We start from the raw sequence: 22,931 nt of genomic DNA, 5'->3' as shown, positions 1-22,931 counted from the left end.
TGCAGGATGGTAATATACTACAAATCCAGCAGAGGAACATTTCAGCAAGATTGACGGTCTTCTACGTACTTTGCTCATTTCATTCACTTGCACACTTTTCCTTAATGGTGTCCCGGTCTGTCACTATAACAGCAGAAAGCTTGCAGGACTTATGGGTAATGCAGAAGAGAATCGATGATGAAAGCATAGTCAAGATTAAGTGTGAATCCTGCAGCTGCAAGATGGGAAAAACACTGAGCCTTGACTTTCTTACCTGCTGTGTTGGATTGGGGTTCTTCTAAATGTTCTGCTTCTCCTGACAGATGTAGTCTTTGCTTCTCTCTACAACTCTGACACATTTTGGTCTCTAGGATGGACATTTAAAGCAGTTGCAGAGCATCTATAAGAGTGTGAACACTGGCAGGATGTGAAGTTAGAGCTGTGATACTATTATGGCATGTTGCCCATCAGCCATTGCACTTTTCCACATGCCTCCATCATAGGTGTGTCTGAGATATTTCTGCTTTGGTTTTGAAAAAAAAAAAAAGGTTATAATTTGGTTGGTTACTTTGGTTTGGTTTGGAGTCAAATTATTTTTTGAATAAATTAATATTTTCTTCAGCAATATTAAAGGTTTTACTGTATATTTTATCAAATAAATGCAACCATAAAAGACTGCTTTCGTTGTAAAAGAGTTAGTTTTTTTATGTTTATTATTTTGGGCCTGAATTGTAACATTACAAACAATGTAACAAACAATGTAACATTATGCCACATTTACCTAAGGCAGTGGTTCCCAACCTTTTTCAACTCGCTGCCCACACAACCAAACACATGTTTGCGCGGCCCACTTCAAAAAAATTAACTGACCCCGCTATTGTTGGGTTAATAACTTAGTACTCAGAAGCTAGATTTTAAACTATATTTATTGAATAAACTAGGGCTGTGCGATATGGACAAAAAAAAAAAAAAAACTATCGCGATTTTTTTGATCAATTTTGCAATTGTGCTTTTACAGTCATAAATGCATTCAGGATTAATTTGAAACATATTTCCAAAAGAAAACCAATCAGAGCTTTATCAAAAAGTTGTAACATCTCTAGAACAGACATAAGTCAAAAGATGTAAAAACAAATGTATAGACTTGTGGCAAAAAAAAAAAAAAAAAAAAATCCTGTATACAGGGACTTTTTTTTCTTTTTTGCCATGCATTGTTCATAGAGCTCATTAATTGTAGCGGTGCCTCAGGTGTTTGCAGTGTGTATACAGTAGATGCGGTCAGCAGTGAGAGCGCATAAATATAACGCGAAAGCACATTAAAATAATGCACGAGTGCGAATCTCTCTCTGTTCGCAGCAGATTTCCTTTGCTCTGTCACAAAACCGGTCGTGCTTGCTCAGATACACGCTGCTTTGCGAGGAGAGAGTGTGCACACTTAAAACGTGTCTCCTCTCACTTAAACTGCATCCTGTTCACTAACAAATTCACTCTATGCTCATGTGTTAGACATGAATTATTTTCACACGTTTTTATTACTAGCCTTTTACCGCAGTGAGAACGCTCTGATCCGTCAACATTGGCTCAGAAAAAAGGCGCATCACAGACAGTGTGTGAACCTGGAGTTAGGCATATGCGCACGATCAAATCGTGATTTTAGGACGTTTTCTTTTAATCGCACAGCCCTAGAATGGACTGGAAATGAACAGAAAATAATTGGCGGCCCACCTGCAATACTAGTGGGCCGCGGACCACAGGTTGAAAACCACTGACCTAAGGAAAGCCATTTAAGTTTGCTCGGGGGGGAAAAAAAACTAAAAAGAAACATTTAGCTAAATATGAAATATATTATTACTATGTTGTATTTAATGTTTGTATAGTTTAATAAATCTGTGTGAACAAATCTCTCATTTGCTACTATTTAACTGTTTATATTATATTATTATATTTCAACTATGAACTGGAAAAGAAGCATATTTATGTTGATGATAAAAAAAAAAACTGTTTTTCTTTTTGAGTTCATTTTACCTCAAATTCACAACTTGGGTAAAAGATTCTTTCTTTTACTGTGCTGGTTGACTAATTTCTGTTGACCTCAACTTCAAGTTTAGATGCCCTATTTATGCCAGAACAGGCTGTCCATGAATTGAGCAAAGCCAGTTATGGGGTCTGTCCCCAGTGACCTGTCCTGGCCTAGCCTAGCCTGTGTGTGTGTGTGTGTGTGTGTGTGTGTGTGTGTGTGTGTATCAGAGAGAGAGATTTTATGAGCTGCCATAAGCTCATGAGGAATCTCACCATGGCCAAGTCTACATTCACAGGCTGCTATAAAGCCATTTGAGGGATAAAGTGAACAGGGAGGTCGCTGGACTGTATCCGGTATCCCTGTGTGAGTTTACTAAATAAAAGGAAAGGAAAATGGAGAACTTTTAGTGTGGAACCCAGTGTGTAGTTTTGCACCTGCTTATTGTGAGCAAGCAAGACGTAAATGAGCAGGCTGCATTAATCTCACAGTTGATCAAGTCAGCCATAAGCATGTCTCCTTATCCCACAGAAAGCAACTATTCCTTTATTTTATGCAAGGCCTCATAATTTAAAAATGACAAGGGAACGAATGGTTTTTTAAAATGGACCATTAGGAGGCATATTACTACTTAAGTTGTCAAATTACATAATCGCTCGATAAAGATGAACTGTAGTTTGAGTTCGGTGTTTTAACCTTTTGAAATACAACCATTTCTGTATAGTTCACTCAAAAATGTACTAGGACTGTTTCTCCCAATGTAGTAAAACTTCATTTTAATTACCAGATATTGATTCTTAAAACACACAGTAGGATCGATCTTTTAGTTATGCTGATTTCAGTTGATGCGTGAATATAACATCACTAAACCAAATTTGTAATGCACACCTCCCATCCAATAATCGCAATAAGCGTTCTCCGTTACATTTATTAAAAAACAAGACTCTATTTTACCATGAAATTCAAACAATACAGTTTTGGTGCTTTTTATTCTGACGTGACCGATCACTGTAGCCGCCTTAGTTCGAGAGGCGGTTTATGAATGTTTTATTTAATCTGTATTTGAACGGAAAGTTGTCTTGGGTTTAAATTTCAGCCATAAACTGCAAAATATAAAATTAGCCTTATGTACAATTTTGTATACAAGTCAGTTTATTTAAATATTAATGATTATATCTAAAAATAAAAAGTAATTACTAATTTTTAATCTATGGCTGTTGTTGATGTTAATACTATAGTAATGTACCAAATGAGAGGGTTCCAAGTTTTTTTCCTTTAGAAAATTTGATGTGATTCTAAATAGTTTCGACATGAATTGTGGATACATTTGTGGAATGTTTGTATTGTCTCCAATGTTTATGGTAATTTTCCACATTTGTATCCATTCTAGTCCCAGTTTGGAGCTTCGCCTTATCCCTTTGTTTCTGTTGTCTAAACTCGATCTGTCTCTGGATTATGCTTTCTTCGTTTACAGCACTGCAGGGTTGTCGTATGACACACCACGCATCTACCTGAGCTCTCTGTATTAATGCTTGTGCCTGTTTAGCCTCTCTGCAGCTTTCCCTCAATTCAGCCCACTGCCCAAACAACACACAGTGCTCAGCCGCTGGGGAGACGCTAACAAACTCCAGCAGATCTCGCTACTGGGGGTGTCTTTAATTCATCTTGGAAAAGCTGTCCCCTGAGAACAGGTGGCTGTAGCTGCCACATGGAGCTTGAGGTGCCAGAGGTCATTACTAGCTGCTTTATTGTCCACAGTAGTCTGTGAAGGGACTTGTGGCGTGTGCTGCAAAATCAAGGTTATGGCCAGGGGTCAGATGACATGGGCTGCTCCCGTGTGGCTCCACAGGGCAACTAATGAACTGTCGGAGGTAATGAAATGCCTTCTGGCCTGAGAGAGTACAATACATGTGCATCTAGTGCTTACAAGTGCTTAAGTTTATTCCTTCCTCCTTTTGTGTATTTATATGAATGGGCACGAGGAAAGTGGCAGCGGTGATTAATCATGAAAATTGCATGCCTGGATAAAAAAGCATTTAATTTTCAATTTTCTGATTTAGTTACAGTGTCGGCACCTTACAGTGTGATTTGAAGTTGGGACAGAACTGAACACAGCCCATATGTTTACATGCATTTTAAATGTTTAATTTCAGCTGGGCTTAAACAGTCATTTGTCTTTTTTTTTTTATGTAAATTCTTTAGTTCTACTGAAATGATGTCAGACTAACGGACCTAGTTAATGTGATTGTGACTTGTTCAGCATGTATAGACAAAATTCTTGAATAATTAGTTTATTTCTATATTGAAATAGTATTCATATCCAAAAAAATGTGTGTGTATGTGTATATTTATTTTTTTCTTGATACTGCTTCCTGAAAAGTCACGTATGTGGTTTAATGCTAACAAACTATGAAAAGCAAATGTAATTAGTTAAAGACGTCTGACCAATGTAGATAGTTGCAGTCAATATTTTTCTGAATATGATTAATATTTAAGTTTAACTTCTAAGAGGTCTTCTGTATTCATCTGCTCTATTCTGACCTTTCAAAGTTTCTTTTAGAATTCTACCTGCACAGTATGACTTCTCGATATCTCTAGCCTTGTAGCATCCAGTAAGTGGAAGCTGAAAACTACATATTGTCCTCTACAATATTGTCCATGCATTTTCTGTTTCCACTCTTTTTTTTATATTCCTCTCCTCATCTGCCTCCTGCCTTGAGTGCTTTTCCCCTTATTTAGCCCTTGTTGTACCCATGTTGCACTTTTCTGTGGCATTCAACCCTTTAGCACACATCTATCATGCTAGCAAGCAGCGATGTTTGAATCACGGGTAACGAGCAGCCAAAGAGCTGCTATTTATAGCACCTGCCCCACAGCCTTGGAGCGGCACATCAGCGTAACAAAAAACCTATTAATCTTTTTTCTCTACTTGTTTAACTCGTACTGGCATTCCTGTGGCATTTTAAATAACCACGAGTATCGATGTATGTTAATATCTGCTCTTAGACTGCTATGAACACAACGCTCTGAATCTCTTCTCAGGCAATTCCACCACTGGTTTGGTAAATTGTTTCCTCAGCACTCAAATCACGATCATCTGATGCATACACTGACTTGATTTTTATTCAAACCTTTCGTTCATCCCCTTTAATCCTTTCAACCGAGAGTCTATTAGTTGAAATAGCACTAGAGAGGTGCATTGGGACATTTTTTTTTATCCTGCAGTGCACAAAGGCTTACATCCCAGAGGAAACTAAGTAAGGGCCAATTTGTTTTATCTGAAGAATAGCTCACTGAGTAACCGAATCTCACTGAAAATATTTCCCCCAGTTTCACAGAGAAACTCTAGGGAGGCTTGTGCGATGATGTCATGCTGCCTTTAGGATGATGTGCCGTATCAGGGCTCTTGCAGGGCGCTGACAGCTCATCCTGTAGTTATGCCACACTCGCTGCTCACTGTACAGAGCCACGGCAAGTGTCTGAGCGGGATCAGAGGGGCTGAATATCTCGGGCTTGTTGGGGGATGGAGAGAGATTCACAGCTGCTGTTCACCACTCAGAATTCCACTGGCTACTCAACCATTCACATTTGTTAAAATTTGGCCAGCTCTGGGAATCTTGGCTAAGTTGTCGTTTCAGGTGCCAGCATTTGCACGGGGATCAGGAAGGAAATTCCTTGTAAAAGAGGATGGATGGTGTGGCTGTGGACTGGTGTGCATTTTCAGAGTTGACCACTGAAGTGCCTTTCCTTAATTATGTGAATGATGGTACAATATAAAACTGTTTATGATGGACTTCTGTTTAAAAGTTTCAAGGAGAAGAAATGTATACTTTTATTCTGCAAGGATGGGTTAAATTGTTCATAAAGTGACAAACCCCTGTATATGTTTCACCAAGAGCTTATAACGCTCCAAAGAGAAAGGAAAATTTGAAATTGCACCATATGACCCCCTTTAAAATAAAATATCTTTAGAGAAAATGAATAGGGATTTTGACTTCAGGAACCCGACTGTTGCACTCTATTAGCCCTGTGCTGTTATTTTATTGGCGCAAGATCCTAATATATGGTGAAAAATGCATGCTGTTTGCTATTTCCAAGGTCAAATGCTAAGCTGTAAGCTTATTTTACCAAGGGCTGAATGTAAATTGCTGGACAGTGCTAGCATCATGATGAAAATGATAATAAGATTGGCATCATGATGAAAATGATAATAAGAGATTTTTTTTAACCTCTAATTTGTAAATGACACATGGTCATGCATACGTCATGCAATATGCCATATACGCACTTTTTTTCCCCCACATCCCTGATCTTTCCAGTACCAATCTCCACATATCTGCCTGAACACAAAACAGCAACATGAGCATGTGCCAAAGGTGACTGGCTGCTTTGTGTCGTAATTATAAAGCAGAAGGTGAAGACAAGGACTGCCTGCCCTCTTACGCCCACCCCACGCCGCAGGGTTGGTCTTAATAAAGATTATCATCAGATAAGTCTGCATTGCCTTGGGTATGTTGGGTGCAGTTGCAGGATGCGATCTCGTCAGCGACAATAAAAAGCTAATCACAGATAATCACCTCGCTGCAGGCAGGCTGTGCTTATATCTCCACTTTCCCTGAACTATTGAGTTTGCGGCGTACAGGAGAGGCTTTTCAATCAGCCCACCAGCTGCTGCTCAGGTGCACACTTTATTTTGGCTGTTTGTCGAAAAACAACACTTTAATAAAGGAGACGTTTGAGTAATCGACAAGAGAGACGAGATGGTATTTGTGTAAACAAAAGGTTTGCTTTGTCTGCTTTTCTTTCTTCAAGAGCTGTTGAAGTTCAAAAGCTTACTTTTTCAACATACCATCGAAGAAAATACAAAGCACTGAAAGATAGAAAAATCAATGAGCCTTTTGTGAAATGATTTTTTTCAGGATTAATTCAGCCGTATAGGACTTTTCCTTGTATTCTTTGTTCACTTTCTTGTTTTATTTCTCCGTTATAAAAACTGGATGAGCTCGCGGCCACAAACCCTTAATTGCCTCATACATAAAGCCTCATTCTCGGTTTAATGTGGCACTGTATCCTCCTGCTGGCGATGCTAGACAACCCTCTGGTGCTTTTTCTCTTTGCATAATCTTAACGAGTAAAGCCCTCGTTACATCCCTGCAGCTGAGGCAACGTCACTCATAGTGCTCTCAGTTTACTCTCCTTTTCCTTTCTCCACAGCAGTTGGCAAACTGGAGTCCTCACTTCCTAATCCCCCCTATAAACAACACAAGAGCAGTCATTTACATAGCCCATTAGGATCGGCACTGAATGGGAGAGTCCGCACTGTTTAATGGAAAACATTCTATTGCAAATGAATATTTTATGCTATTGACATGCTGCGACGACGCTGTGCTACTGTGGCATGCATTACTCATGTGTTAGACTGTGGAGAGGGCTTTTCTACTGACAGCAGATTAGACAGTCACCCGTCAGAAATGTTCATGTCCCTCCGCAGGACTGTTGCTTGATCTCTTTGATCAAGCTCAAACTTGTTGAATTGATGTTTCAGTTTTGATGGATCAGTTGATGTTAGTACATTTGAAACAGGATTTGGGATTTCAGTATTTTCTAATCATGCAGTACACTGCATTTTATCAATTCAAAAAAGTGCCATCCACGGCTCATTTCATAATTTATTTTATTGGGTGAGTTCTAATTTTTATAGTTACTTTTATTTTTTAGGACTTCCATAGTTAATGTACCAACTAGTATTATCAGCATACAATTTCTTAGTAATTTTAATTGGTATCTAGTGTCATTTTTTCGTTTAATACAGGCAGTTTGTTGTGTTTACTAGTTATAATGTGACTAACTATGTGTGTTATTAGTGCTTTTGAACTTCATTTTAAACATATCTATTATTTTAGCATTTCTAATAATTAGAAAAAAAAAAAATATATATAAAAAAATATATATATATATATATATATATATATATATATATATATATATATATACAGTCTTGTTCAAAATAATAGCAGTACAATGTGACTAACCAGAATAATCAAGGTTTTTCGTATATTTTTTTATTGCTACGTGGCAAACAAGTTACCAGTAGGTTCAGTAGATTCTCAGAAAACAAATGAGACCCAGCATTCATGATATGCACGCTCTTAAGGCTGTGCAATTGGGCAATTAGTTGAATTAGTTGAAAGGGGTGTGTTCAAAAAAATAGCAGTGTGGCATTCAATCACTGAGGTCATCAATTTTGTGAAGAAACAGGTGTGAATCAAGTGGCCCCTATTTAAGGATGAAGCCAACACTTGTTGAACATGCATTTGAAAGCTGAGGAAAATGGGTCGTTCAAGACATTGTTCAGAAGAACAGCGTACTTTGATTAAAAAGTTGATTAGAGAGGGGAAAACCTATAAAGAGGTGCAAAAAATGATAGGCTGTTCAGCTAAAATGATCTCCAATGCCTTAAAATGGAGAGCAAAACCAGAGAGACGTGGAAGAAAACGGAAGACAACCATCAAAATGGATAGAAGAATAACCAGAATGGCAAAGGCTCAGCCAATGATCACCTCCAGGATGATCAAAGACAGTCTGGAGTTACCTTAAGAGCGTGCATATCATGAATGCTGGGTCTTGTTTGTTTTCTGACCATCTACTGAACCTACTGGTAACTTGTTTGCCACGTAGCAATAAAAAATATACTAAAAACCTTGATTATTCTGGTTAGTCACATTGTACTGCTATTATTTTGAACAAGACTGTATATATATATATATATATATACTTTTGGTGAACTGGCCAAATTCCCTAAACACGTTTTGGGCTGCAGTATGCACTAGGTATATTGAAAAGACATGAAAAATAGGAAGTACAGAAGTGCTGCTGCTGCCTTTTTTTTTTTTTTTTTTTTTTTTTTTTTGAGTCACCCGATGCGACCAAACGGCTGCCTCTGAGAATGTCTTCCATCCCTCAGCACTTCACAATGTTTGGCCCGTGTCCAATGCTACAGTAGTCGGCTTGCATTGAACCCATCTCCTTTACTGCATAGATAGCCATATACTTTGGAGTTGATTCTGTTGCTTCTTAACACTTATGATAAATAATTTGAGTTCTTTATCATACTAAAATATTAAAATGTCATCTAAAGTAGAGCTTACAGAGACAATGCAACCAGATTAAAAAATTCTGTAAAAGTCAGTGACTTTATGCGACAACAAGCGACGAAGTTTAAAATTTTAAATGCCAATGAGCAGAGATATTAATATGGTTTTATTGATTTCTGCAAAATCTCTTTGGATACTTCCTATATTGCAATTTGGCTTTGAATATAAAGATTACGGACACATCATATTTTTATCTTTCAAAAGCTGTTTATTTCAAAAACTGACATTATTTTTCATTTGTTACTTCGTTTAGACCCAGAGATCCTTCAGTAACAATTGAATCCCCCATCAAACATTCCACAAGTGTGTCGTCATACCCTGGGTTTGTGTCATTAATGCTCTTCCTGCGTGAAGAACGAGGAGGAGAAAGTCAGAACATCCTGACCGGAGAGAACGGCTGCAGCTGTTTGGGATTTAGGTGTAGTAGGCTTCCCTATCATGGACAAGGATTACTAGAACTACCTCAGAGACTGTTTGTGAGCTAGATCGTGGCACGGCACTGATGGATGAGTGCATGCACACGTGAGTGCATGCATCAGCTTGTTGACTTAGTGTGCTGTGCAAATGGACTGATGCGAACAGCTGTTGACCCTGTGTTTGCCACCAAAAAAAGTGCACCGTACTTTCAACAATCTGTTGTTTGTATGCGTGCAGACTTGATCATGGCAGGTCCTATCAAGAGCGGCATTGTTTGCACGAACTCCCTGCGCCTTGCTCAAAGAGCTTTTCAAAGCATAATCAATAAGTTTTACTTATTCACATCAATAGAGTGTGGTGCATATCACTTACAGATGTGCTAAGCTGGCCCTTCTCCGGGTCGTATCCGCACTCCACTGCATTTTCAACTATTATCGGATTTGTTTTCGAAGCAGATTCATAGCCTCTCGAGAGCTGTCCTGGAGAACCCTTCTGTACCCTTGTACCTTGATGCACAGCTTCTGTGACAAGGACAACAACTGCTGTTGTCCTCTAAGACCCAGCATGCATTGCATTTACTCTTCAGCACTGCTTGAGATAAGCTCGCATATCAAGCCCCGTACATATTAATTCTTTCCTTTTTTTTGTCATCCTTTATTTTCCGTTTTTTGTGAAAGATCATCCCAGTTCATTGGGAAAAGGTCACATCGGTCGCCATTTCATATTTACCCTTGAGGCTATAATCTTGCAGCACTGAAGCTCATTTCGATGATGAGTGGTTTGAGTTAACAGAGAATCGGCCATTCCACCCCCACACAGCTCTTCTGCTCGTTGTAATGAGCATGTGCTGTGAATTTTTAAAGATGTCCAGTTGTCCATGGATCGCTACGAGACAGAAGTCCACTTCCGGAGTGCTGCGGACTGTTAGAATAACATGGGAACTGAGTAATGATGTCTCTGAGTGCACTCTTGTTTATTGTCCTTGGATCAGTGTTGGTTGAGTATTACGTAGGATGGTACAGCAAGCTGAATTTCATTTACTGTAATTGCAGATCTTTATATATTATTTTTACTTGATGGTGCTTTGATGTTTTAACTCTTACTTTATTACTTGAAAAGCAGTTTTACTTGATTGCACATTGTCCTGTTGGATCTCATTGAGGAAGTTTCACTCAACAAAGACATACAGTGGTTGTTGTTGTTTTTTTTAAATAATGAAAGAGGCCTTTCTTTCCTAGTGGAATTGAAGAAGAGGCTAGTTATTACGTTTTAACCACCCTGTTCATGCCATATTATCTTCAGAAATGAAAATTTTCACTTTAAAAGCTACGTTTCACAGCTTTAAAACAAAAAACAGTGTCCAAAGATATTTTGGTAAGGGAGAAAGCAGCTTTGGTCGTGCTGATGAAAGACCAAAATCAAAGAATGTTCTGGCGCCCCTGCTCTGAAATGGATTGGTGATGTCGATCTAGTGCATGGAGAGCAGGAATGATTGGGAAACATTTGGATCATCTTTAGCAGCCCCACAGCTGCATTTGCAGACCTCTTGGATGGAGTCTTACTGTGTAATTCAGGGAATGCTGAGATGTCATTTCTCATCTTAGGAGGGAAATGGAAGGCGGAGGTGGCGCTGTTGTAACTCATGTTTCAATAGGAGAGGGGTGGCCCGAGCTGTGCGTGCATGCATGTGAGATTGGGGTTTTAAATCTGCTGAGACATCTTCTGCACCCCTCATCTTAGCCGCGTTATAGAGAACTATCATTCACTCAACACTGCCACAGCTGCTTTATTGCACTCACTGTATCCGTAGCCTGCAAATGAATCCTCACTGAATGTGTCGGAGAGTGTGTATTTTTGTTTTTTGTTTCTGAATTCACGCATACATGCCTTTTAGTAAATGTAATTGAACTTTTATATATATATATATATATATATATATATATATATATATATATATTCCAGTCTAGTAAGTATTCAGTGAAGGCTATGGACATACGCATGTCGTTGACAGTTTATTATTGTTTCTCAAGGTTTTCGGTTAAAATTTACTAATTTGTATAAGAAAAATGACTTAACATGCCTTGAGTTTTTCACCATTTTAAACACATTTTTACATTCACTGGTTTGTTGAATAATTTTATATTTAAATTAAGTTAAATAAAACTACAAACATTTCATGTGATATGTTATTAATATCAAGAAATAATTGTGGAAAAATTATTAAAATATTAGATTAAATATATTGTCACACTAATGCAATACTATGATATTATTTTTCCATTTCCATATGGTCTTGGTTTTATCAGTAGAATGGAAGATATTATTTTTTGACATAACATGCACCTATATATATATATATATATATATATATTGTGTGTGTGTGTGCGTGTGTGTATATATATATAGAGAGAGAGAGAGAGAGAGAGAGTTTGTGTATATACAATATTATAATTAAATTACTAATTCTTTATCTTTTGATGTCCTTTTCTAATTCAAATGTGATGTTTGTGTTCATTTCAGGAACCTGCATTCTGTGAATTCTGGAGGCATATTTTTGGAGGTGGTGGCCATCTTCGATTTGTTTTGAACAGGACTGGTAAGACTACCTTTTCTAAAAGCACAACACTGATTTCATTCAATAATGATTGTACCCTATTGTGGTTTTTAAAAAAAAGAGAAAAAGGGAAGACTGACCTGGTGTAGAAACATATAATGTTAGAATCAATATACTCCAGCTGTATGAAAGGAAGGTGCTGCCTGTCAGTTTAAATTATAGATAATGGTTTTTGCTCTATAATGTGTATAAGACTTAGTTGAATATACAGCCTGGACTTTGACCCCCTTTTTTTTTCTTTTGCTGTATAAAAAGCACAATTTATGATACCATTGTTGTCAGATTTTATTGACATACAAATAGCTGCCCATGGCATTATCATGATTGGCTGTGAGTCTTGATCCAATGAGGGCATTTAAAGACGCTGGGATGACATTACATTAATGATAGTTTGACACTCCTTAAAGAGTTTCCTCTAAATAAGAAACCTCTATTTAAGAGATATAGCAAACTGGCCCCAAAGCATCATAAATCAAAGTATTATCTGATTAGCGTTGAAATCCATTAAAATTATGTCTTCCCATACTATCACAAAATGCTGACTTACAGAGATTCTCAAACATATCTTAAAGCATCTCTATGAATAGCTTGACCCTCTATAGATAGTCCTGCATCTCATGATTGGGCTTCATATGAGCCTCATGCTCTGACATTTGACTACATAATTAACTCTCTCATAGTGCTGCTGCTAGCGGTGCGCTTTGTAAAAATACTGCATGTGATCTAACAGGACCTCTCACTTTCTCTGGGGCTCCATAAATGCAAAGCAAGTGTGTGTGTGTAAAGGTGCTCTAGTTGTTCTCCTAACTGCCGAAGGCTGGCGCATTGGCTAGTGTTGCCAAACAGGCCGGCTAAAATTAGTGTGGGGCCAGATAACCTGCTGCAGCAGATCAAAGGCGAGCTGACCGGCCGGCGTCAGCATGGCTAGGGATACATTTATGTGTTTGTGTGTGTGCTTGATAAACATTGAGTCAGTGTCATCATGGAGTATGTATGTAGACTATGTAACACTAGGGGTGCAACGGTTTAACTTAACAGTCCAGTTTGCATTGGTTTTGGTAGGGTTCGGTAAGTGCAATGTTTGGGGGTGGGGGGAGCTAGGTGAGTGATTTCCTTGTTTGATTAGCATTAAGAAAGTGCTTTCACTTTAAGAGAATGTTATGTTCAACTGAGTATGTCCACTGGGATACTTACCAAGACTGGCATGCTGACATCGTTTTTGTGAAAATTTGTCTAGTCAAGCACAAGACTTGAATGAGAACTCAATATTTGCACACGTTCTGAGATGCAGGTTTGCACGCTTCGAATAAGCACACACAGATCTTCTCATGCAAGTTCTCACTTGCATTTTCTGGCTCTTGAACGATTCAACTGGAAATTCTTATATAAGTTCAGGTTAAGCACAGATAGCAACATGGGCTGTCAGGTCTCACCTGCGCATGTGAGCAATCAACACTTGGTTGATGATGGCGTAGATGACTGGTCATATTCGAGCAAACTACTCGCATTGAACGAAGAGTGAATACGCCAGAATGCATATCCATCGATAGAAACATACATTAGCCAAACTCTGTCCATTTTACTTGTTGTTTATAAAAAACTATATTACAGATGCGTTGTCAGACTTACATTGAACTGCCATTTTGGAGAACATTCACTGGACGCAAGCAGCGTATGCTCATCTTTGTCAGTCGTGCTGCATGGATGCGCTGTTTTCGCTCAAATCAAAGTGTAAATACACGTATAAAACGTATCCTTGTGTCGCAGCTGATGAAGAATAGCGTAATCTGTTTGCGTTCAGCAGATAATCTCCAAAATGGCGCTACAGTGATACGGAGAGACACAGAGGAGACAAATAGCTGAATAAATGTATTTTTTATTCCTTTGGGTACAAAAAGTATTCTCGTTGCTTCATAACATTACACACTGATGGCAGATGGACTATTCTGACAATGTCTTTCATACTTTTCGGGACCTTGATAGTGGTATTTACTTGGCAGTCTATGGGACAATCTCAAGCCTCCCGGTTTTCATCCAAAATATCTTACATTTTGTTCTGAAGACGAACTAAGCTTTTACAGTTTTGGAACAACATGGGGGGGGGGGGTGATTTAATGACAACATTTTCATTTTGGGGTGGAGTAACCCTTTAGAACACTGTGATATTGTAGAAGTAGTCTTGGGGTGTAGTACTGTGCTAGCAAAAGTGTTCAGTGGTGTTACCATGTTTTTTAGACAATAGGTAATGCCATATTCTGTGAAGTGCCCTGGAATGCCATGGTAATTGCGTTGTCTGAAAATGATAATCATAGTATTCTCATGTGCATTTTCGTAGTCAAATTATTTGGTCATTTAAATTTATTAAAAAAAAAGTTTCCCCAAAAATATTTAGCAGCAAAAACTCTTCCTACTTTAAAAAATTGACCATTATTAATAATGTATCACCATTGATAATTGACAACAGAGCATTTTAAAATAACATATTAGAATGATTTCTGAAGGATCATGTGACACTGGAGTAATGGCTGCTGAAAATTCAGCATTTTTGGCATGACTGGAATAAATTACATTTTCAAATCTATTAAAATAGCAGACAGTTATTCTAAATTGTAATTATATTTTACCGTATTTCTGTTTTTATTGTATTTTTGGTCAAATAAATTCTGCCTGGGTGAACAAGAAGAAACAGTAAAGAAGAAAGAAAGTGAGCAGTGAATGATTTTCTGTTTTTTTTTTTTTTTTTCTTGCCAATATTGTTGTTTGATTAATGTTAACAACATAATAGTGAGCAGCGGTTCTGTTAGGTGTGTTTATGTTGCATGACTCAATGTACAGATCTGATATTTTGACAGATGTTCAGTTCTTTCCTGCCTGTTTACATTCCCTGAACTGACTGCGTTTACATTAACATCTCGACAAGACATAGATTTTGACTGTAGAAGTGCATATGACTATTCACATGTGTACTGTATTTGCATTATCGTGAGTGCTTCTCAGAGTAAATACTGTTTGAAGGGGTTAATCAGGGTACTGAATTGAGTTGGTACTTGATAGTTTTTTTTTTTTTGTATGAGAATAAATTGGGAGATCCATCTTCTCAGAGACAGTTTTACCATGATGCTGTACACTAAAGCATAGCATTCGAAATCGTTTATACACAAGTTGAACTCAGAAAAGTTGCATCTGTAAATTCATCCAATTTAATTCACTGCTGCTGCAAAAACGAAAAACAGCTGTAGGTCGTTGGACTACAAGTTTTTCAGTTTCTAGTATTGCCTTATCTAATGCCATCAATGTATATGGTAAAATTCCAATATAGTATTGTGTTGTAGCAAGCCATGAACTGACGCTCTTGTGCCCTTGAGCAAGGCACTTATTCTCAGGTTGTTTCAAGAGGATTGTCCCTGTAATAAGTTCTGTAAGTGTATTGTAAGTGTCGGCTGAATTACTATTTTGGTGCATTTCCTGAGCATGCATTGACTGCTTAAAGACTCATTTTACATAAGGCTTTTGTATCAGGATGTGGTCTAGTGGTGTGATGTGCCCACACTCATTTATATATACCTATCTGTTTTCATGTGTATTCAGCTGGTGGATCAGCATATTGACAAGGGAGGTCACTTAAATATCACCATCTCTGCGTTGCGCTGCCCGTTCCGCCCTGACCACAGGCATGCAGCACAGCTCCGGCCGCAGTACAGGGAGGTCATGCGTAACTCAAACCCAGAGAGGATAGAACCAAACAAGGCCTTCTAGAGGCAGCAGTATCCATTTTAGGGTGCTTTAGGTTTTGAACGGACCACAGCTTGTTTAATACTGGTGTGTAAGCAGCAGGCTTGGGGAGTAATGGAATATATGTAACGGTGTTACATAATCAGGATACAAAAATCTAGTAACTGTAACCCGTTACAGTTCCATAAAAAAATAGGTATTCAGATTAGTTGCATTTTGTAAAAAGTGGGAATACTATTATATAAATAAGTTTTTTGACAAAGCTGTATTTAGCGCTGTTTCATCACATAGTAGTTCCTATGTGTAAGCTATGCATGAAGAATCTTGCTTTAACAAACTAAGTAGGCTACTGAACCAACTTGAACATTTGCAGGTACGACAAGCATGGAAATCATCATGTTAGCTAAAATTTAGTGTTTGTTAGTGATTTAAAATGTGCATGACTTCAGTTTTGTGCAAATTTTGTAGCAGAAAATGAGCTGGAAAATGTAGAAACTAACACGAGAGTCCTCACACCCCGGGTCAGTCACTAAAATAAAGGATGTTTTATTTATAACTTTTAAATATTTGAATTAATCTCAAACTCTTCACTGACACTGTTATCTCCTTTATAAACACACAATTTCTTAAACTTGTATAAAACCTTTTTATGCAATACATTTTTAATGCTTTGATTTAATTATTTATTTTAACATTGTCATGATTTTAATTATACAAAAAATATGTATAATCATAGTTTAGGGTTGGACGTATAGGTCTACAGCCAGGGTAAAACAGTATGTATATTTTTTACACATTTCAAAAGTAGCAAAAAATGCTAAGCATGGTTAAAGTTTACTAATTAAAGGAATATTTTTTGATGATACATTTAATCTGTCATCTTCTCCATTAATCATTCATTATCTAACTAAGTGTAAGATATTTCTTGCAAGTACCTGTGGTGGTACTTGCGTCGATTAACAGAGACTTACAGAAGCAGGGAATTGGAACCGAACAATTAAACCAAGTGTGAAACAGCCTTATACACCATTTGCATTTAAATCTACTTTCAAGCACTTTGTCTCATGGACAGTTGCTCAAGGGAAAACGGCAGACTCTGCTTAATTGGGTATTGATTGACTACGTTTCGGCAGTGAGACAATGAATTACCATCTGGAAAAATGGCGGAGAGGCCCTAGACACAAAGACAGGCGGAAATACTCATTCACTCAGCATTTATTTATACAGCTGAGTAATTAATGATGCAAGAGGGGATGCCTGATTAGGCTAAAGATTCGTAAGATTGTGTTTATTTGTGGATGTCATGATGCAGAAGCGTCCATGATTGTGGTGCAGGTCTGTGATTTTGGAGCTAGAAATGGTAAAGTTTGTATGGGAGAGAGTGAGAAAGAATACAAAGGAAGACAAAAGCATGTGCGTTTACCCTCTGAGGATATTAATTTGGCCCTAAATCGGTTCCCTGCATTGGTTTTCATTGTCCTGGGAGCAGTGATGAAGTTTGATACGCTTGCATGGTCATGCTCATTTAGGCAGGATTTAAGCAGACTGGTTCATTCGCTCAGGCAAAGCAACTTAAACAATTTAAACACCTTAAAGTATTTATGTAATACATTCACGGTGGAAGAACAAAGTGATGGCAAAATGATAAACTGACAGCTAATTTTCATTGTCGTGGGTTTAATTAGCACACGTTGAGTCAGAGAGTTCATGTCTTTGTCTTGGGATAAAGCTTTGCAATATTCAAATGAAGCTGTATACCAGCTTCACTATTTCACTGCCAGTCCATTTTCCATTTGAGCATTATACAGGGGAATTTGAGCAGGAACGCAAGGTTAATTTCCTTTGTGCTACTGTTTTCTTGTAGCATGCCTGCATCATCCAAATGCCTGAAATTGAAAGGGAAATAAATGGCACAATATGTTTTCTTTATTTATTTTTAAACTATGCAGACATTAATTCATGCAATAATAGCTGTCTGCTCTCACAGTTTGTTGTGTGTAGGTGCTTTTTTGTTGCTTTTTATCTTAATCAGCCTTTGGTAATAGGACTTTATTTAAAAAAAAGCTTTGTCTGAAACATAATGTTTTTGCAGGTAGTATACAGAGATATGAACAAGGACACGTATGATTCCTGTAGAAAGCCATTCATCTCAATAGCAGATGCACATGCTTCCCCTTAATGGTTTAGTTACAGCATATGATAATTCATTTTTTTAAAACAAGATATCACAAGCTGTATCTGGAAATGTAATACGTTTTCTAAATCTTATGTAACCAAAAACAAATACTAATTTCTGCATAGTGAATTTTAATTAGCATTGCCTTGTGAGTCGGTGTCATGACATTGGAAATTAATTTACACTCAAACCTACACTTACCTCAAATTTGTAACCTTTTTGTTTCAACATTGTGTTAGGCTTTTTCAAATCCAGTGTATTAATATTTGTTTGCTTTGTCTCTTAAACATCACTTGTCGAGACATGATGCAGTGAAAGTGTGTGCGAAATTCACTTTTTTTTTTTTTTGGTACTTTTTTACAATGACACACACAGGGATTGGGAGCTGTGTTTAGTTTGAGACACTGCTAGAATGTCATAGCAGAGTTTAAATCACTTGATTATGAGGAATGACCACACACCGTCTCTGAATCAGTTTCTTTAATTAGAGTAAGCTGGCATCCTGCTGTTTATCTGTTTGATAGTGCCCATGTTTACCCAGCATGTTACTCAGCAACAGCGGCCAATAATGGCAGATTATAAGTATGGTTTATGTTTTAATAACTAGGGTTGAGTATCGATTAGGTTTTTTACGACACCAGTGCCATTTCAATACTTTTAAAACAGTACTGGTGCCTGAACCCATATTAAAAAAAAAAAAAAAGAAAAAAAGAAAAGAGCTCCAAAAACCTATGGATAAAATCAAAGAACATTAAATATATTTCAAATAAATCCATAGCTTTCATGCGCTTCTTGGAAGCTCTCATTTCACAGGTTGTGCTTCCCTTACTTTAGACTAATACTTTAGACTAATAATAAATGTATTTCATGATCTAGGTCATTATTTAATACAAAACCACAATGGATTGAAGAGCGTGCTGAAAGACGAGGAGGAGACCAGACTGCTGCCGTTTTTATATGAAATTTAAGCGGACTTTGAGTACAGTTTATGGAGCTAAATGCTATAAACCCGGTAAAAAAGCCTAGCTATGCCCATGCTTCTTGTTTACATTTCGGAGAACCAGGACAAATATTTCAATCGATCGCTCAGGCGATTATGAGGCACCAAAATCTGCCTTCTGATTCGGTTTGGTGCATACCGGTTCCATAGGTATAAGTGCCAATGGCTCTGGTTTCCGGTACACAACCCTATTAATAACCATGCGATATTGGCTATTTTTTATTGTCCAGGGAATTAAATACTTGATAGATAAAAGGAAAAAGAAAATAGCATTTTAAGCTACTCTTTCTATATGTAAATGCCCACCAAAGCTCCTCTGCACTACAGTGTGATTGTGCCTTTAAGATGGCACACAACTTTCTACAGCAATGTCATTTGAAAGTTGCGGAAACATTCCACCAGCTCTGTATGTGCAGTGATAGATAAAAGATTGTATTCTATGTCTCATTATTTCTTTCTCAGTTCTCCAACGTAGAAGCAATTGCTCCAATCCCCCCATGCTGAAATAACCGCCTCTCCCCTGCAATTGCCAGTGTGTGAGATACAATTCGATTGTGCCATTCTCTAAGGACTGAGTTTGCCTTGTATTGATCTATCACAGACTAACACCCATTGCCTTTATTAGACGCTTTAGCTTGTATGTATTACAATATAGCATCTATATCACATGGGTCCTCAAGATAGATACAACAAGAACATCTTTTTGCATGGCTAGTGATAACATGTTGGAATGGGACTTTTTTTTTTTTTAAGTTGTCAGTTTGATTTGTACTTGTATTTCGGAGAATTGTGGGGAAACATTTTGCGCAGCGAGTCTAATATGGTTTCCAATCTCGCGGTTGTATTAGATTGACTGCTGATAGAATAAACCCCAACTCTGAAGTTTGTGCAAAAACAATAACGGCTGGCAAAATAACAGGCTAGTTCCTGCCATGGGTTATGATGGACTTCTTATAACCTGCAGTGGGAGAAGTTTATTAAAAGAGACCTTTCTCACTTCACCTCTGTTTCACCTCACTTTCGGACCACCAGTGAGATGACCTCTATCACCCTGTGCTCGAGCTCCAAGACTCATCTCACACCTTTCTGACAGCACAGTTGCACATATCCTGACGGGAAGGATTTTTTTTCTGTGCCGATGATTTGTCAATCAGACCTTTTCAGTGATAAGGACATCTTACTATAAAGCAGCTCTTGAAGATTAACTGCAGAGCCTCATTAGTATTTTAGTCAGGTTTTGTTTTTCTTTGTTTTATGCTGTACTGGAATGAAACCTGTTTTGTGTAAAGGGTAGTTTTCAAAGGCACAGTTTGGATACAGAAACAAAATGCAGAAATAATCAGTTAAGTCAACCTTGAAGGTGGTATTACATTATCACTTTTTAAGGTGAATTTATTTTTATTTTTTGGATTTTATTTTTTTCTCATATCTCACTTAGAGACTATGATTCATAAGTCATTCTAGGTTTGAAACGTAGCACATGTACTGACTCAATCAATGGTATGAGTTTGAGGTGGGGACATATGTTTTCCTGACCAATGACAGATGGGAAAAGTGGTTTATCTGCTGCAGAAATTAAACACTTAAAAAAAAATGTTGGAGCCAGCAGGGAACTCTGAATGAATATTAAAGCGTTTTTGATTCTGTATTCTAGATTGGATGTCACACAGAGTTGTTCAGGTGGATGGACCGTTGTATTAGTAGTGGCAGCTGACGGGTGTTGGACATTATTGCATTTTTAATTTGAAAGGAAATACATTATTACAATGTGAGTTAGTTGGACAGAGAAGCGCATAAAGCTTCCCATTGAGTGTTTTATTACGCAGAATGCATCCAAAAGGAAGTGACACAGAGTGGTATTGTTATTAAAGGAATAATTCAGACAAAAATGAACATTCTGTCATCATCCAAATTGTAGTTTTTATTTCTTTTTAGGAAAAATCGGAAAAACATTTATTTGACATGGCATTTATTTTTACATGCCATTTGACATTTAAACTTTAACATTAAAAATGACTGAGCTACACCTGTTGCCAATTCGACGGAGTCAGAAAAGTAAATTTAGAGAAAAACTGAATTAAAGTTTTCTGAAGATTACAAAGCAAAATCACCTAGCAATGTCACCCCCCCCCCCCAAATAATTAATTTTTCTTAATTATTACTAGATTAATATTAGCTACACATCCAAAGTTTTACCCCAACAGTTTCCCAGTTGTTCACTTAAGATATAACACATTATATTTGCATCAATTGTGTGAATACTTGAATATATTTACCCTACTGTAAAGCTGTGTATATAACCTGTATAACCTGTGTATCGGTATAGAGAATAAAAATTTGCCCCAACTGTCAGACTTTGTGCTGTATGTTCTTTGAGATTAATTTACACTACATACTATCTGAACACACCTACAAGGAAGGTGCATAACTGGTTGATAATCCATCACAAATTATTAAAGCTCCATTATTTACAATGCATTCTTCTAGATCAAACACTAGAGCCAAGTCAAGTCACCATTATTTATATAGCGCTTTTTACAATGCACATTGTGTCAAAGCAGCTTTACAGTATTAAACAGGGAAATAGTGTGTCGAAATAGTGTGCCTTTCCCCTCTGTTCAGATAAAACTAATTTTAGGTCAGATTGTGCAGAGGACTCGTTTGGTTCCCATGGTCTTGTCCCGATGGCCATCTAAGAGACAAGGTCTTCACCGGTGATCGGTCTCTTATTCATTTAAAACGGTATTCACATATGCATAATCTCTTCTATGTAGACATAAATAAAAGTCTCTCCATCTTAATAACTAGCAATGAACATCTTTTAATTAACAACTAATGTTTATTCGAACGCTGACAAAGTCTCTCATTTAACCTCGATCTGATTCATGAAATTAAGTTCATGAGCATTTAGTCTAGAGCGCTCTTTGCATTTTATAGAGATGAAAACAAGTGATGCTCAGCCGCTAATGAAAATGAAATTACAGATTAATTTCATCAGTGTTTCTAAATCATGACAACTTCGGTTCAGGTTTAATTATCAATTATCAAATCATTTCTGCATGCAAGGTGCAGCATGATTTCCGAATGCTGTTTGTCATGACGGGCATCATAGGGGCTTTTACACGAGAAGTGCTTTCATAGTTATTGTAACCATTGGCTTGGCTTTTTCTGGCATGTTCGCACTACGGGAACTGGGACTGATTCTAGTTATGGGGGGACTAAATAAAAAGTGAAGTTACGTGTGGCCAAGTATGGTTAACCCATCGAAGTGCACACACACAGTAGTGAACACACACCCAGAGCATTAGGCAGCCATATTGCTGTGGTGCCTGGGGAGCAGTTTGGGGTTCGGTGCCTTGCTCAACCTCAGGTATTAAGTGGTGGAAGATAGCGCTGGTCATTCACTTCCCCCACCGTCAATTCCTGCTGAACCTGAGACTCATACCCACAACATTCGGGTTACAGGTCCGACTCTCTAACCATTACGTCACGACATTATAAACGTGTATGTTGATTAGCCGAAAACATGCCATTTGAAACACCGGGACTTGCAGTTTTCAAAAAGCCATACGTACTTCGCAAACCAACTGCGCAAACATGTTGAACAGCGATAGATAGACTGATGCTAAAGTACAGACACTTTTCCATTCTTCATCCTCCATTTGTTGACATTGTCATTTAAGTGCGGCATTCAATATTGCTGTTTGTTGGCTTACGTCAGTTCAGTGTTCCTAGAGGCAGTACAAACACAACCAGGAAAATAGCCTTAGGGGAAAATGTAGTTTTCGGGGGACTGTCCTTTTGGCTATAGTTCCTATAATGGAATCATAACTACCTGGTCT

General features: G+C 37.7%; 1 protein-coding gene across 3 annotated transcripts in view; it reads left to right on the top strand.

The window, feature by feature from the left end:
• LOC127977529 (tetraspanin-9-like) overlaps nucleotides 1-22,931 on the top strand; it is a 175,839-nt gene that overhangs the window by 34,714 nt on the left and 118,194 nt on the right. For all 3 annotated transcript variants that reach the window (XM_052582435.1, XM_052582434.1, XM_052582436.1), the window contains exon 2: nucleotides 12,088-12,163. Coding sequence is in view for 1 of the 3 variants with exons in the window: in XM_052582436.1 (XP_052438396.1) it covers nucleotides 12,088-12,163 (76 nt within the window). In the remaining 2 variants the exon portion in view is untranslated. The remainder of the gene's footprint in view (nucleotides 1-12,087; nucleotides 12,164-22,931) is intronic.

The sequence above is a fragment of the Carassius gibelio genome, chromosome B18, assembly GCF_023724105.1.
Source record: "Carassius gibelio isolate Cgi1373 ecotype wild population from Czech Republic chromosome B18, carGib1.2-hapl.c, whole genome shotgun sequence".
Taxonomy (NCBI): Eukaryota; Metazoa; Chordata; class Actinopteri; order Cypriniformes; family Cyprinidae; genus Carassius; species Carassius gibelio.
This window is presented reverse-complemented; position numbering and strand designations above follow the sequence as displayed.